The 18,360-nt window shown below is 40.2% G+C and overlaps 1 protein-coding gene across 1 annotated transcript in view; it reads left to right on the forward strand.

Annotated features, from left to right (window-relative positions):
* The window catches only part of mxf (myxovirus (influenza virus) resistance F), a 26,516-nt gene extending 15,109 nt beyond the window's left edge, over positions 1 to 11,407 (forward strand). Inside the window, exons 12-13 of the mRNA XM_016535527.1 lie at positions 3,917 to 4,177; positions 11,151 to 11,407. Of these exons, the coding sequence (XP_016391013.1) occupies positions 3,917 to 4,177; positions 11,151 to 11,375 (486 nt within the window). The 3' untranslated portion in view covers positions 11,376 to 11,407. The remainder of the gene's footprint in view (positions 1 to 3,916; positions 4,178 to 11,150) is intronic.
* Positions 11,408 to 18,360: the final 6,953 nt, after the last annotated feature.

Genomic DNA, 18,360 nt, shown 5'->3' on the forward strand with positions numbered 1-18,360 from the left:
AAAACATGACTTAGTACTTGGTGCAGAAACCCTGGTTGGCAAGCACAGAGGGAAGACATTTTTTTTGTAGTTGGTCACCAGGTTTGCACACATCTCAGGAGGGATTTTTATCCACTCCTCTTTACAGGCCCCTTTCTAAATCCTTAAGGTTTCTTGGCTCTCGAAGTCTCAGCTCCCTCCACAGATTTTCTATAGGATTGAGGTCTGGAGACTGGCTAGGCCACTCCATGACCTTAATGTGCTTCTTCTTGAGCCACTCCTTTGTTGCCTTGGCGGTATGTTTTGGGTCATTGTAATCATTGAAGACTTATCCATGACCCATCTTCAGTGTTCTGGCTGAGGGAAGGAGGCTCTCGTTCAAGATCAAGTCGTCCTGTACCCTTAGCAGAAAAACAGCCCCAAAGCATAATGTTTCCACCTCCGTGCTTGACTGTAGGGATGGTGTTCTTGGGATCATAGTCAGCATTTCTCTCCCTCCAAACACGGCGAGTCGAGTTAATGCCAAAGAGCTCAATTTTGGTCTCATCTGACCACAGCACTTTCTCCCAAGCCTTCTCTGAATGATTTAGATAAAGCACAATCTATATATAGGCCCAATAGGCACAATATACCCTTCGACGCATAAAGTCCACTGGAGTGGACAGATGTATTTTCTGTCACCGAAAAAAAATGTACAAGAAAAATATTATTAAAATCTGGATAAAAGTATTTCTAACATCTTATTTAGCTGGAAAATAGTTTTGTACCTGTCTGGTTTTCTGTGAATGAAAGGATTTAACACTTATTCCTGAGGTACTTGGTGCATCTCCTGTTCCCACCACCATTTTGAATGTATTATGCAATATCTCAAAACAAAAAAGAGATACAAAGACAATAATTAAATGGAATCGTAGACAACACTTTGAGGGTTCACAAGTTGGAGGTTGGGATATGGTGCTACAAATTAAATGGTTCAAATTGATTTCCAAATATCTGTCCACTGTAGTGGACGCCATGCATGAAAGGGTTAAGGACTGTTGCTCTGCAGCTGTCTTCTAGCCACATTTCATTTAGAAACAAAAATCCAGGTTGTTCATTGTTATTAAGTCACTGACCAGAAGTGATTTATTTTTAAGTGAGAGGATGTTTAAAAATGTTAACTTGACAGTTTTACTTTTTGTCCCCAATGCAATCTTAGTTTGATGCATAATAGGCAGCAGATTAGCTGGATCCTTGTCCAATAGTGTTTGGGGATTTCTCACCCACATTCATTAATGCTTCAAATCTGTTCTCAAGATATATAAGGGGTGGTAGGATACCAGTGTTTTCAAGCCTTGTCATAGGTGTATCTGTGGCAGAGGATGCTGCTGCGGCAATGTGTGGTACTCTTGAAAATCTGATGTCTCAATTGCCTTTGGGTCTCGCTCTCTGTTTGTGCCAAGGATTTGTGTGGCGATCAGTCTGTTCATGTGGCGATCAGTTGTGTTGATCAGCTTGTTCCTCTATACTCAGTATGGCCTGTTGAGGTTCACTAGATTCACGGGACTCACTGGCTGTATGATGAGGGGGTCCATGACGAAGCTCTGCTGTGTGTTCTGCCTTTGGTAGTCCCTCAAGTAACTTTGTTTCAATCCATTGTAGAAGTCTGTAGCAGTTTTTGCAGCAAGTAGATTCTTGAGCCTGAAGAGGCATTTTTTTTCCTTGTCTGTTTGAATGCAGGCAGCTGTGTTTTCCCATCTCTGGAATGTAAGCTGTTGGTAATCGGAGTCTGTTAGACAAAAAATTCTTCTTATTTGTAGTATTATTCCAGTCCCGAAAAGTTTCTAGTTTTAGTATTGGTGCCAAACTGTATGCAGTTTGAGTCAAATGGTTCGAAAGTTACCCTAAGAACTAATCCGATGTTTGTTCCTAAGGTCAGGGACACAACAGGAGCAAACAGATCTGTGAAACTGTTAGCATTCTTTCCACCAACTTTGAATGGTTACACTGTCTATGCCCAATTTGCTCTCTGCATTTTTACATGCAGAAGACGGAATTGTTACAAAAAAGCAATCAGCTCTTCATCTCTTGGGCTGACCTTTTTTCAGCGGCTTTCTCACTGGGTGGTAAATGTGATTGTAATGTGTTACACGTAAATTTACAATCTTCACCAGGGCTTCGGGCTCACTCCACTAGAGGAATGGCTACTTCTATTCAGGACAGTTGTGCTGCGGTGAATTGGGCATCACTGGAGTCATCTCTGGCTCATTCAGTGCTTGGAGTGGGACTGATTCCTGATATGTCATAGCACTTTACTCGGGGCATTCACACATATTATTATATATTTTTATGTAGTTACGAATAAAAGCGCAAAGTGAAACTACAGTTATTTGTCCTGCTGCACCTGAAGCGCGCCCGTTGGGTTTTATGTGTTATAGCTATATGAGCAATATCTTTGGATCTCATCGACAGATTAGATGACGTTATGAATGAAAAAGCAACATGAAGCATAGAGCTGTTTTTCTTTGCAGCGCCTCAGTGCGCCTCTCTGCTTTCATGTGTTACAGCTCTATGAAAGAAATCTTTCGATCTGATCGACGGATTATGGATTATGGCTAAACTACATGATCTAATTCTTTTCTATGCGTTATAGCTTTATGAGAGATATCTTTAGATCTAAACAATGGATTATGGTGAGTTTGGGCTCTTTTTAATCGGGAGAATTTTCTGCAAATAATGACATGTAGTTTTCTATGATATATGCATGTTTCATGAAGTTATGAGCGAAAACGCTACATGACAGCTATAGATTTTTGGCTAAACTACATGCTGCCTGTGCAGTTTTATGTGTGTTATAAATTCATGAGGAAAATCTATAGATAAATGACAGATTATAGTGGCTCTTTTTAATCAGAAGAATCTGCTCTAAATAATGGTGCCTAATTTTCCATGATCTGATCATGTTTTATGAAGTTACAAGTTAAACGGTGACATCAATATATTATTTTCATATGGGTCTGGGGGTGACTTCTTGTACAAAAACTCACTCCGGTTTATGCAAAGCCCCAAACAATTATGCTTGTTTTATTCTACTTGATGGGACCTTTCAAATGACATATGACACATGACTATCCGAGCTGTATGATATTTTTGACATATCAGAGTACATGGCACAAAAAAACATATTTTGTAAATTATGAATTTTTTTTTGTCATTTATCAGCAAATAACTCGGCACTACTTTGGAGTTAAGGCACTACTTTGGAGCGCTCGTTAAGAGTTGATCAAAATACATTAATTTTGTATTTTGTAAAAAACAACAAATTACATTAATTAAAAAGCTGAGATTCTAAGCTTTAAAATGATACCTATTTTGTGTTATTCCATTCAGGAGTTGCTTAGTAATTTGATTTTGAATTTTTTCGTGCAGGTGGTGTCCCGCCTCGGGTTTATTAAGCAGAAGTATTTCGAATGAGTTAAACCTGTATCCTGTTTTCTGAGTAACATTGAGAATATCACTATATATTGTTGCAACACCGCCGCCATGACCAATCTGACAGGGTGCATGTTTATAACAGTAGCTTGGTGGAGTAGACTCATTTAGACCAATATAGTAATTTGGTTTGAGCCAGGTTTCAGTCAATCAGAGTACATCAAAACTATGCTCTGTGGTCATTTCATTTACAATAACTGCTTTGGGTGCAAGTGATCTAATGTTTAAGTTAAAAAATAGTTTTTGTTAATTTATTTTGCTTTTTTTTTTGGTTTAATCACAATCAGGTTTTTTCTAGATCCTGCATTAAATTTATATTTTGACCTCACTACGATTAAGAGTTTATAATAATAAAACATTATTTTCAGTTAGCCCTTAAGTATATTATTTCCATAAAAATTATTATTTTAAAAATTATGTTAGAGTGTACTTTTTCACAAGATATGCATTATGTTGTACTCCTCAGAAAATGATTAATGACATTCAGTCAAAACAAGAGGCCAAAGTGGAGAAAAGAATCAAGGAGTTTATTGATATGGAGCAACTGGTCTTCACCCAGGACAAGGTATTACAAAGGAAACTCGACAACTCTGATATCCCACAGAAAGCTATGATGGACCCTGACACTAACGTCTATGATGATGAGAACAAGATTTTTAATTCCAAAGGCTGTGCATTGTTGGATACAAGAAACCTAGTTCCAGACAAACTGGTTCTCTATTATGAGGTGGGTTGCAACTCTTACTATGACATGTATTTATTTGTTGACAGTGACAGTATTAAGTCATAAATTTACACGCTGTAAAAATGTGATAAACAGCTAATTTATCTTGTAAGAATGTTATGTATAAACTTTCAGGATCAATAAAGTGAGGATCCTAATGTGAGTACTATCACCTTTTATTAAAATACACTGCAAACTTAAGCAAAGCAGATTGGTCAGATAAAAGTGGTGCAGGAGAAGTCTTTAGCTGGCCTTGGTAGATACAACACCACACAACAAGGAAGAATGAACACACGGTCCTGTGAACGGTGACATACACTTTAATATCAGAAGGGGCTTTAAAGGTAAAGTGTGTAATTTCTGCTCCACTAGTGTCACCAAAAGAAATTGCAAACAGCCAACCTATCTGGCATTGGTAGACCGCAAGATAGTCCTGGCCCAAAATGCTGGATGCTCAAACAATATTATGTTATGTTTTAATTTCATCACAGAGCCAGTGTTTACACATTTCAGGGGAATCGTTCTACAAATGGCTTATTTAGTAGTAAATTATAGTAAAATAAATGTTCTTTCTTCCCAATTCACTCAACTCATGATGCGATACGATTCACAATACTAATGTCACCATAATTTTATTACACTTTTTTAAACAAAATGAGATTTGAGACAAATTATAAATGAAAAGGTGTCCTTTTATTCTAACAAAAAGCAGCACGTTTCTTTTTTAAATTGAAATACGTCAAGTAACAAAACTAAATAGAAATTTTAAAACAAATCCCAAATCAAATAAATAAATAATACAAATGAAAAACTCTCTGAAATCTCAAACTAAAGGTTTGCCTGTGTGCTTTCCATTTAAAATTAGAGGCAACCAATGCATTTTAATCACAATCCAAACAAAGCAGTTCCCTTTCGAACGGTCTCTCCAGTTGCGTCAAGGACGCTTATGGGGAAATACTCTGAATACTGAAGCCTGATTTGTTCACGTTCACGTAGTTGCACGAACAAATGGCGTTTCAACCCACCAAAAGGGGTGGAGCCGACTGCTACATAAGTCGGCTCTGAGCACCATTTCATCAGAATTTTTCTCCTTCAGTGCGAAGAACATTTCCTCTCTGGACTCTGAAGAAGCAGCAATAAGCTGAAGCAAGAGGCTCAGCCTGACTGCTCGCCGTAGAAGATCCCCGGCAGCAGAAGATCGCCAACAAGCCTTTCCCTGTGGCTATCCGGCGAATAAGAACAATTTCAGAGCAAATTTCCTGCAAATTTCTTGTGACGTTGCAAATGCAGCATCCACACAGAGGCTACACTCACCGGGACAGAGTGCTCTCATTGTGTTGGGCGTGTTCCAGCGAAAATCCCGACACCCTCCCTCCGATGCAACTAACACGGCCCAGTGTGGACAGCGAGCTGATCCACGTTCTCACTAAGGCTGTGGATCTCGGCCTAGATTGGTCGGCTCCAGAAGAGCCCGGCCGGGGCCTCCTAGATGAGTGGTACTTGAAGGAATGCTGTCAACGGATCCTTCCACCCATGGCCCGCCCCGTTCTTCCTGGAAGTTCACGAAGAACTCACCAGGACGTGGCGCGCCCCCTACTCGGCACGTGTTAATCCCTCCACAAGAACGAGGTTGTGACAAGCTCCTCTCTCTCGAAGAGGCAGTGGCTGCACATCTGTGCCCTCCATCGGCCCTAGAGTTGAAAGCCCATTCAGTGCAGGCACTTCCTGCCAAACCGCTACAGGTCGGCGACTGTTTCAAGTCGCCAGAAGGCTCTATCCTCCCGGCAGCCTACTAAGCCGGTGCCGCCTCCGACCCAGCCTAAGTCTGATCCTGGGCTTCAGCAGCACCCCCGGATGGGAAAACACTACCCGTTTTCTAGGCGTCAAGGTCCCTGCCCCAGATTGACGTTGTACCCTGAGCCAAAGAAGCCGTCCTGATCCCAATGCAGAGAGGAAGAGGAGAGGGCCTGTTCTCACCGAGGCCAGGACACCCTCAAAAAAGTCTCAAACTCTATCTCCATTCCGCTGCATAGCTCTGAGTGATTTAAGCTCTGTACAGGCTGGGCCAGTCCTTCTCACTCAGCGCGCCCAAGCAAACTACCGCTGTGATAGCGGACCCACATACTCAAAAGAGCACTTCTCCTCTCCTCATTACCATGAATGGCGGTTAACCTCCATGCAGAGCCACCTGCCACTCGAGAGACTCATGCCACTTGCCATTCGGCTCCAGGCTTGGAAAGCCATTCCGGATGTGTCAAGCTGGGTTCTAAAAACCATAGAACGAGGTTACTGCTCCAGTTCGCTTGCAGCCCACCTTGCTTCAGAGCTATCATTTAAACATCGGTACAGGACAACGATGCTCACAATCTCCGGTCGCAGTGCAAACTCTGCATGCAAAAGGAGCCGTTGAAATGGTTCCTCTAGTGAACTGCGAGTCAGGCTTTTACAGCCGCTACTTTCTCATTCCCAATAAAGATGGTGGGCTTAGGCATATCCTCAATCTCAGGCATCTGAACCGCATGCTAATGAGATGCCCATTCAAGATGCTGACTTTAAAGCAGATCCTAGTGCATATATGCCCCCGGACTGGTTTTTATCAGTGGATCTGAAAGACGCTTGCTTTCACATCCAGATAGCCCATCATCACACACTTGAAATTCACGTTTGAGGGGGTGGCTTATCAATATACAGTCCTATTATTCGGACTGTCTCTGGCCCCACATACTTTTACGAAGTGCATGGACGAAGTGCTCTTTCCCCTTTGAGGCAGATGGGAATCCGCATTATGAATTACCTAGACGATTGGCTGGTCTTAGCCAGATTGGAAAAGGAACGACAGTTATCGATTCAGCCCAGATGCGGACATTTATTATGCCGGAATGCTCCCTGATAATTAAGCTGCATCATTCAGGCTTGGGATTTCGTGTCCCCACAGGGTTTTCCAGAGGATACTCAGCCTCATGTCAGCTGCTTCCTCTGTGATTCCTCATGGGCCTGCCCATGTCCTGTCCCATGCTTGGTACCTGGGACATTTTCATCTCAGGGTAACCCACTGCTGCATCAGAGCTGTGGACCCTTGGAAAACCCCTCGCCTGTTTCAATCAGGCATCCCGTTGGGACTGACCTCCAAAAGGAAGGTGGTCACAACAGATGCCTCCAACTCGGGTTGGGGCTCTTTGTACGAGAGCAGACCAGCATTCGGCTCCTGGTCAAACCTTGGAGCAACGCTTGCCTTGAGATGATGGTGGTCTTTCTAGCTCTAAAATCCTTCTCCTGGTCTTAAAGGGTCAGCCTTTATAAATCACCAAGTCGGCCTCCCTTCACATTTTGGCTTGATGCCTTCTTTTATGGGCACAGTGCAACCTCCTCGCTGAGGGCAGTTCATGTGCTGGACAGACTGAACCAAGGAGCGGACATGCTGTCCAGGGGCAGTTTAGCAACAGGAGAAGGGAGACTGCATCCCCAAATGGTTCAGACGATTTGGTCTGTCTTCGGGAGGGCAGAGGTGGACCAGACGAGGTCTGGTTGACTCAGGTCAACAGACGAGTCAGGGAAGTCAGATGCTTGGTCCTCCTGGTGGCTCCACTCTGGAGGAATCAGATGTGGTTCTCAGAGTTGATTCAGCTGCTATCAGCAGCCCCCTAGTCAATACCATTGAGGACAGACCTCCTCTCTCAAGCGAGAGGCATGATTTGGCATCCCCGGCCCAAGCTTTGGAGCCTTCATGTCTGGCCCCTCTTTGACGGAAGTCATTACAGCTCACCGCGAGTGTGACTAATACCATTTTGGAGGCTAGAGCCCAGTCTATGAGATGCTTTTGACTGTTGTGCAGCACAGAATGAGGACCCGTTCTTTTGTGATGTGTCATCCATGTTAACCTTTCTACAAGAGCTGCTGTATAAGGAGTGCACCCCTTCCACACTCAAAGTATGTGTGACAGCCATCGTGGCGAATCATGCTCTTGTGGCTGGTCAGTCAGTCGGCAGAAACAACATTGTCATTAAGTTTCTGAAGAGAGCTCGGTGATTGAATCCGCCTTGTCCTCATGCTGTGCTGACCTGGGACTTATTTATAGTCCTCAGGGACCTACGGGGCCCTCCCTTCGAAGCCACTCCAGTCGGCTGATTTGCGGCCTGTCACTTAAGACTGCCCTCCTTTTTGGCTTTAGCATCTGTCAAGCGAGTGGGTGACCTGCAAGCACTGTCAGTGCTTCATGTCTTGAGTTTGGGACTAAGAACAGTAGAGTCACCATCAAACCAAGACATGGCTATGTGCCTAAGGTGCTCTCCACTTCGTTCAGAGCACAAGCCATTACCCTTCTGGCTCTTCCTAATTTAGAGGATGAGCAGGGTCCCAATCCAGTGTAGAGTGTATCTTTATCGCTCTGGCCCATTTCGGCACTCAGACCAGCTCTTTGTATGCTTGGGGATGCTACAGCCTTGGTCCAGCGGGATGTCTATCGGTGATATCTGTGTGGCCGCCGGCTGGTTGTCGCTGTCCACCTTCACCAGTTTCTGTAACTTGGACGTCCCTGCCCTCCGGGCACGGATTTTGTCCACTTAAGTTTACCTAATCCTCTCTGTAAGTGGAGAACGTTTTGTTATGTAGTCCTCAGCCTAGTAACTTGGGTCTCATAATTAGTTCATGCTTGCAGGAACCCTCAGTACGGGCGCTCCGGGGCTGGGTTCGCAGAGTGGCTTTCGTTTGCACTTGCTTATTGCATAATGCTATTGGATGCATTCCAGTTACTAACGTAACCTCGGTTCCCTGAGATACGGGAACGAGCGTTGCATACTCTGCCGTGCTATAAGGCTGCATGTGAGTCGATGACTGTCACTATCAGTCTAAAGATTCTGACAAAATGGCACTCAGAGCCAACTTATAGACCAATTATAGGTTTGTAAACATTCAGGATGCGCGCGCATCATGGTTGCAGAAAACCCGGGAGAGATAGCCTTTACGTCTAGAGAATTTCATGGATAGGGTACAAAATAGTTAGGTTTAAAAAGATTATAAATTATATTGATTAGATGTCATTTTCAAAATGTTCTCCGCATATTACAAGAGCTTGTCACCCAGCGATAAGCACTGTTATTCAACGAAATTGACGTTAGAGAGTGGGATAGTCTTACAGATCAGAAACAGGGATGACGTTTTTGTGGGCGGAGCCTATCTGGAGGCAGATGGTTTTCAAGTGGCAGTCTATGGAGCCATGGAATAAAAGAATAAAAAAAAGGTAAATTTGATTTTATATTTCAAAATGCTGACTTTATTCTTGCAATTCCGAGATTATGTCTCACAATTCTAATAAGGAAAAACAACTCGTCATTCTCTCTTTTCCCCTCGGCTCTTCTGGCTTTTTGATGAAATGGTGCTCAGAGCCGACTTATGTAGCAGTCGGCTCCACCCCTTTTGGTGGGCTGAAACGCCATTTGTTCGTGCAGCTACACAAACGTGAACAAATCAGGCTTCAGTATTTAGAGTAAACATCATGTATCTCAGAGAACCGAGGTTACATTAGTAACCTGAGTGTTTTTGAGATTGTATAATTTTGAAATTTGAATAAAAAACAGAATGGTCTGGCTTTAGCTTTATGAAATAATGCTGCATAAAACATCTGAATAAAACAAAAACATCAGATAGGCTGAATGAGACACAAATTCACACTCTGACCACAGGTGGCACTTATGGAACAGCAGTAATATAGCGTATCCTTGGTTACCGCTGAAAATGAAACAATGCTGCACTTATAAATATTACTTTGATATGCCTTATACAGAGGCAAGTAGAGGTCTACACGGAGGACCCGAGACCCGACCCGGGATCCGTACGGGTTCGGGGCTATATTTTAAATGGTCAGCCGGGTCCGGGTCGGGTCCCAATCTATTACTTCGGGTCCCGGGTCTGTTTAACATTGTGTGTAATACCCGAGTCGATCGGACTCGGAGAACACCCGGCCGTTATCAGAGTCAGTCAGCTCTGTGTGTGTTGTTTTGTAACTTTCAACTTGTAAAATTAGGATGAGAAGAACTTTCTTGGCAAGGAGGATTGTGTGCATCAGTCAGGTACAAGGGAGAAGGCTTCTTACATTAGGTAAGACAAAAAGTTTAATTTTCGCAACTTGTTTATCGACTTGTTAATAGCAATTTGCTGTGGAATATGTGCCGATCGGGTCCAGTCGGGTCTGTGTCTTCCCGGCCGGGTTCGGGTCCATCTTTCAAATAATTGACGGTCCGTGTCGGTTCCGGGTAGTACATTTTTTACATTTCTCGGTTCTGCACGGGCCCGGGTCCAACTTTCAAAATAATAGACGTTCCGGGTCGGTTCAGTGTAGCACATTTACGGGTCTCTTCGGGTTCGGGTACGAATTTTTGGACCCGTGTAGACCTCTAGAGGCAAGGTTTAAAGAAAATACCATCTAAACTTTTCTGAAGACAGTCAGTTCCCCTCAGCAATACATTCATAAACTCCCACCCCCAAATGTATCGCGATTCATTTAACATATCAACTGACTTGAATCGGCATATTTTCACACATATTTTCATCAATTTTCAACCAGCTTGGGGTGCATTGTTACATACCTAATTAGGAACCATTAACATCCATGTGACCTTTTCATTTTACAAAGGTCCTTGTAGTGTGGAAAAGGTTCCTGGACTATTAACAGGTTCTTCACACTAAGAAAAAAATTGTTGTTTAAATAACTTTTCAGTGAAAAGGTTCTTTGGGGAACCAAAAATGGTTCTTATGTAGCATAATGTAAAAACCCCATTTGGTTTTACATAGCATGTTTATTTTTAAGAGTGGAATAGGTGATGATGATCATTTAATAACTATTTAACTAATTGAGTCTGTATGTGCACCCAAACCACACATTGCCAGTGCAATGGTACTAGAGGTTCACCAAAGAGATCAAAGGGCAACCAACCTCAGATTTCAAAGTGGATGTTATAATTAATGTCCTGTCTCCATATAGGTTGTCTATCAGCGTCTCACAGACTATGTGCCCATGCTGATAATCCTCTTCATGCTGAAGGATGCAGCTAAGATATTACGGCATCAAATGCTAGAACTGAGGAACGAAGCAGATGTGGTCAAACTGTTGAGTGAAGACTCAGACCGAGGGCGAAGGAGAGCAGATCTAAAGCAGCGTCTGGAGCGCCTCACACAAGCTCAAGAACTGATAAGCAACAGACTCTGAGACAATTTTATTAAACATCAGGGGTATAAATACATGTAGCATCAGGGCTACAGAAATTTAAGTTCCGTAATTTTACCCATCATTGAAATCAGTAACACACAATTTAAGATACATGTCTCAAATTGCCTTTAGAGTAACTAATTCTATTATATTTTACTGAATTTTATTGTAATGTATTTTTGTTGACCAAAACCCAGAAATTAATTATGTAGCATTTTAGCACTTCAAAGAGCTAAATGCTCACAAAGCATCAGGAGAACGTCAGTAATCAGTGCTATACAAATTATGTATTGATGTTATCTATGAAATTAAGATTAAATGTTGCCATTGATTTGAAAGATTTCCTAGAACATTAAGTATAGGTATGAGAGATGTGAATACATGACTGATATTGTCAGAGTATGAGTGGTAATAACTGTAATGTTGACCCTCTGTATTTTTGGCTCAAATTATTTAGCAGACAATAAATTTAATCATTTAACCTTAAGGAGTCTTTGTGAGAATTTCCATATATATATATATAATAATACACACACACACTTCTGCTGTAATATTACACAACTGAGCTTTTTTCTCCGTCAGAAATGTCCTCTACCGTGTATCTATAAAAATACTCTCCAGTCCAAAAAGGAATAAATAAATAAAATTAATTATATATATATATATATATATATAAATGGTACTAAAAAAAGTGAATGAGTTGGAGCATCATAAACAACAGATAAACTGCTGTTTCTCTGTTAAATGATGCTAACAAAGACAGGAATCTTAAAGTGAAGAAATCCAAAAATGAAAATTTTACTCACCCTCAGGGCATCCAACATGTAGGCGACTTTGACCCACTGTTGACTTCTGACAACATTGTTAGACATCATATTCAATTCAGCTATAAATCAGTTCATTAGTCTTTATTCAGCTTAATAATTCTTTAAAAATCCTACAATGTGATTTTCTGGATTTTTTTTTCTCATTTTGTCTCTCATAGTTGAGGTATACCTATGATGAAAATTACAGGCCTCTCTCATCTTTTTAAGTGGGAGAACTTGCACAATTGGTGGCTGACTAAATACTTTTACACACAGGCATATATGTTTATAATGGAAGAATAACTGGATATATAAATGGCTAGATTCGCCTTGTTTATACTTGATTAATTCATACTTTGATTAATAAAAATCTTCGACAGTACTCACTGGGATTTGAAACCAATGAGCTTGGCATTGCTATTAAAATTGTTAAATAATCTAAATGCTCTTGCCTGCATACTCTTCTCACAGCCACACATGGATTATGCCCCAACTTCTTGAGCATTAAGGGGGCTAAGTCTAGTAGTTAGAAAGGGGAACTTCGATTGACCTCCTTAACATGGGTTTGGTCAATTCAGATAAAATACAGCCCAGATAAGGTTGATAAGGTATCACAGTTATTTACCTTTAATAAACAATAAGCCTTCATTGTGTTCCCTTTTCCAGCTTTTTACACTTCAGTTCATGCATCTGGTACATGAGACTACAAAGGCATTTGGAGTACATGAGACATTTATTGCATTTAATATAAACATTTGATAACTCCTCAGTAACAATAATTGGAATGGGATGAATGGACTGAATATGTAACAGGGTGCCTTTGAGAAACTATGGGATGTTGTCCTAAGTTTTCATGGCTTGTTTTATAAAATATATGATTGCTCATATAGCTTTTTGAATATCTAAATCTGAATTTAGGAAATGTATGCATCGTCAAGTAATCTCTTTCCATTATGAACATAGATTATAGAGTAATTAATGAGAAAATTTTAATACACTCAAAAAGTGTAAGCCAACAGCTAATTGATGCTACAACAATCAATTATGATGCTACTATAGGCTAATTTATTTCTTTTTAATCCATAACCCCAACTAAAATATTTCACGGGGTTACTTTATGGCTCATTATTATATGATAAAGATGTCCAAGGAGTATTTCAGTTATCTGATGAAGAGTTATTAGACATTTTGGAAAAAAAAAAAACTTTAACCCTCAGGCATCCTTCGGGACAAATGTGGGCAAAATCTTTTTTTTTTTTTTTATACTTTCCTTAATCTGAGCCAGAGGCGGCCTTACCCATTAGGCAAAGGTAGGCAACCGACTTGGACCCCCAAAAGCCAAGGGCCCCCTACAATTATTTTTATATACGAAATGCACATTAGGTGTAGACACGCAAATGGTTGCTGTTTACGTTGTTTATCACCACGACAACCATCTGCGTGTCCGAGTTGAACGTGCTTCTTGTGTATCCTGCTTGGAGCAAAAGAAAATATCATGCATTTGAAGCTGTAAATAAATATTGAGCAAAAGTGAATATTATATGTTTATTGCTTTAAATGCCGCTTAAGCCGGGCTCAGACTACAGGAGTTTTAAAATCCTAACCAGTGGTGGAAAGAGTACTGAAAATTTGTACTTGAGTACAAGTACTGTTACATTGCTGAAATAATACTCAATTACAAGTAAAAGTACTGGTGTCAAAGTACAAGTAAAAGTACAAAGTACTCCTCTAAAAAACTACTCAGAGTACTAGCTACTAGTTACTTTTTAGCCGGCGATATTTAATGAATTACCAAAAAATATGTGGATAATAGCTACTTTGAACAAACCCACTTTTATCTTATTGATAAAGTACGTGAATTAGTGGTCATGATGCAGGAATTTCTAACTTCAGTACCTTGAAAAATATCAGTATCAAAGTACACGTGAACCGGAAGTTGCAACTGACTTCAGTGTTGTGATGTATTTCCAAGTGAAACGGAATATTGAATAAAGGGCCATAGCAGATTCACGGTTGGATAGGAGTGGTTAAGAATATCTGCTCGTTACAACTGGCATCACGCTTCACCGCTTCTGGGTCCTAATGCTCTGCCAGACGCCCGAAGAAAACACCAAACTGTGCTAATATACACCCACGATATCATGTAATACTGAAAAATTATAACCCTAACCATTATCTCCATACTGAAATCCCAGATGGCCAGACAGTGATTCAGCTAAAATATTAGTGTCTGAGACACTGTGAGCACGAAGACTGTAGTGTGCACAGCAAATTTTTAAATGCTTATGTAACCCAGGTTACCAACACTCAACTGAGCTGGGAGTAGATATTTTCATGAGCTCTGAAACGGCCAATAGGAGTATATTGTAAATTGAAGAATTGACCAATTACGAGTGAGAATGTTGGATAGCATTTTTCGCACGTGCTTAGTGCGTGCTTTCTCTCTCTCTCTCGCTCTCTCTCTCCCTGTCCCTCTCTCTCTCTCTTGTTTCGTCGGAACAGAAGTGAACGGAGGCGTTTCAGGTCTCTCCGATTAAAATGTAAGAATTTGATTAATCGAGTAGAAATATTTGATTAAAAACCGAGTGATATTCGCCCAGAGACACTGTATCGAGACTAGAAGTAAAGTTGATGTAAAAAGAGACTGTTAAGTCATTTTGGTATCACGCGATTGCAGAGAGGAGGCCTCGAGATGAAATGAGTAGAGGCATGGACCCGGAAACAGCAGTCCTTACGTCATACTTAACAAGAGGATTCTCCCAAAGCCGTCAAACTGACATCATCAGAGTGAGAACGCCATTCCAGAGCGGAAGCGACGACAGACAATTTTTTCAAGTGTATTGACTTGCATGGTTCAATTGTTCACCACAAGACTAGTAATGTGCACTAAAAAATAAAGTAGGGTAATTTCTGATTTCATGAAGACTAATCATTTTCAATACCATTGGCAAAACTACCACATACATGTACTGTATACTGCCATATGGATATTTTTTTTGTCCATCCATTTTTTTCAAGGCAATCGTTATTTCAAGTTTTGAAATTGGTTTAATCCAAGTCTTCTAAAAAGACACATTCGCTTTATATGATGAACAGATTTTAATATAGGCTTTTATTTACATGCATATAAACATTGATCAATCACCATTACAAAAATCTCAATCTTAAACATTTGCTCATACTGTGTATTTGTGTCTTTAAAATAGGGTAACTTTGTTGCAAAAGATTACAGCACAAGGAAGCTTGATTTCAAATTTGATTTCTAACTGAATTGAATTTACAAAAAAAGACAAGTACACAGTCAGTAATAAAATGATAAAACAAATTACCTCAATTCAGTTTGAGGTATTCAAAATATGACAACACTGATTTTTTTATAAGCAGGATTTAAGAGCCATATACAGTATGTTAGGCCTATTTATTTAGATACATGGAACATCAGATGGCTTTGACCTGTAATGTACAATGTAGTGATGCAGTTAGGCAGATTAGGATATTTATATGTACAAATCAGACAAATATCCCATTCCAAAACATTTCTAGCATAAACTTACATTGTAAAGAAATTAAAGTTCCAGCTTTGATTGTTAAAAGACTTTCTGGTGCATTTCACTTACAGCCAATAAAATTTCCAGTAGGATTTTCATAGGTCAGGCGTGGATCTATTCTGAATGGTTGATAATTTTTGACAAAGTTTAATCCAGGAGCAAAGAGAAATCATTTCTACTTTAAAAGCACGGAGAGATCGCGATTGCACAGTCTGAATGCGCACAAGCAATATCGTGAGAGTGAGAGGACAGGCAGTTCATTTGTATAAGTTAGGCCTATTTGAGAGCTCGCATCCAGTTTTCTGCGATTACATGACTGTGTTCTCATGTTACAATAAAGCACTCGCCACTTTTGCGCGGGAATGATTAAAATTATGCGGAATACCTGCAATCCCGCGCGGATATTCAGACTCTGTAATTGACAGGAGGCGATGCGTGTCAAACTCACTGTCGGAGAGGAAAGAGAGACGCAGCTTATATCGGTGTATATTCGGTAGATACTGTGGAAAATGAGTAATTGAACTGTGTCAGATATTTCAGTATCAGTATCAAAATATAGATATTTATGATAACACTACCATGTAGTTTGTTTCTCCAACCGGATATAATTGGCTACTAAAGTGCCGTCAAAGGTTTGAATATCAATTCAAATTGTGGGCGTACTCAGTAACGAACTATGATTTAAAAGTAACGAAGTAGATTATTTTGTTTAATTTGTATTTAAGTACAAGAAAAAATACAGCTTTAAAAATACACTCAAAAAAGTACAAGTACCCAAAAAAACTACTTAATTACAATAACGTGAGTAGTTGTAATTCGTTACCTCCACCACTGATCCTAACCGATTATGAAATCTGGTTGCAGCACACACATAAGGAGAATCTTCGCAGATTTTCTTCCCTCAAATATGTACACACTATAAGATCTGAAAATTGTGGCGCATCACACACTACAAAATTTTATTTAGATTATCCTGCCCGAGGGAATGCCTCACGTGATCTCACACAGCAGATTGTCATTGACGTTTCAGCAATGTTTACATATGTTAGCTGGCATGCTAGCAGCTTTCTACACTCTATGTCCTTACGGTTGTGGTACGTTTTCAACACATTATGCAGACTGTGGAGGACATTTTATTTTTATCTGAAATATTAATATTATTTGCTTTACTGTATAAAGAGTGTTCTTTAGACTGTCTCTAAGTGCTTCAGTATGCTTGAGTTTTTGATAACAGGAAATCTATCTGATGTGTGTATGTGTGTGTGTGTCTGTGTGTGTGTGCAGGACAAGTGTGAGACGAGAAATGCTATTTACCTAGCTTCTTAGAAGATGATTTGCATTAAATACTTAGAAACGCATCTAGGGGACATAGTTGGACACCTTAAATAGACACATATCTTGAGTATGCATTATGATTGGTTGGGATAGAAGCATCCTGATTTGAGTAGGGTATAAATACTGAGTTAAGGTATTTTCTCTTTGTCTCAATCTACAGCCAACACTGAATGGCTGTATGAATGTAGATCTTTTCTTGCAAGAACATAAATCTTCAAAAGACTTTTGTCTCATACCTTTATTGAAATAGAAAATTGCCACGACACAGACAGTCGCATTATTACAAAACTTCCACAAGAAGTTTCTCCATCTCCTCTATCCAACGCACCCATACAGCAGCTTGTTTTGGTGACATAATCATATCCGTCATCATCCTGATTTAAAATCCTTCGGGGCAGCCTCGATTTGTGTAGGAGCAGATCGGGAGGTCCAAGATTCGATCTGTACATGCCTCACATTACCAGATAATCCGCACTGAACATCAGAACCGACAAGGTCCTCGACAAGATTTTTTCTCCAGTTCTCGGGAGGGGAAAATCGGAGATAAATCAGCCTAAAACTCCTGCAGTGTGAGCCCGGCTTTACTCATTTAGCCTACGAGAAGGACCCATACGCAGTTACTATTTTGGTTAAGATAATCCTTAGGTGTGTAAATGTATAATTTCCTTTTCATTAGTTTATTCATTTATTTATTTTCTCAGTTTAATTTAGTTAAATTAACTAAAAATAAATGTATTTAAAGTTTAGAATTAGACTGCCAGGCACATAGGCTGGGAGATCATTTTCTCATCTGGCTCCCAAACTCTGGAATAGTCTTCCTGATAATGTCCGGGGCTCAAACACACTCGCTCTGTTTAAATCTTGATTACAGACACATCTCGCAGCCAAGCATTCACATAATGAATCTCAATCTCACCCTTGTTTCAAGTTAGATCAGATAAAAGTCACAAACATATGTTTTGCTTGAAACATTATGAACAGCAGCTACGCTAATTATTTTCCATTTGTCTTGCTGTTCCTACCCCGAGATGCCCATCTCGAGGTATCTACACTGTACAATCCAATAGTTTACCTTACTTAGATTTAATTAGTTATCTTTACTTAGTTGTTATACTTACTACGTTTTATTAAGTTACAGCTACTTTCAAGGCAAATAAAACAATTTACTTATTGTTTTGAGTGACACTTACTTAAAATATTCAAGTAGCCACAAAGGAACCAATGAATGTAATAAAGCAGTGAGAGGCAGCAGTGCACTAATATGTTGCTAATGTGCAACAAAACAACAGAAGAAGA

The sequence above is a fragment of the Sinocyclocheilus rhinocerous genome, unplaced genomic scaffold (genome assembly GCF_001515625.1).
Source record: "Sinocyclocheilus rhinocerous isolate Xijiao unplaced genomic scaffold, SAMN03320098_v1.1 scaffold190, whole genome shotgun sequence".
Classification (NCBI taxonomy): domain Eukaryota; kingdom Metazoa; phylum Chordata; class Actinopteri; order Cypriniformes; family Cyprinidae; genus Sinocyclocheilus; species Sinocyclocheilus rhinocerous.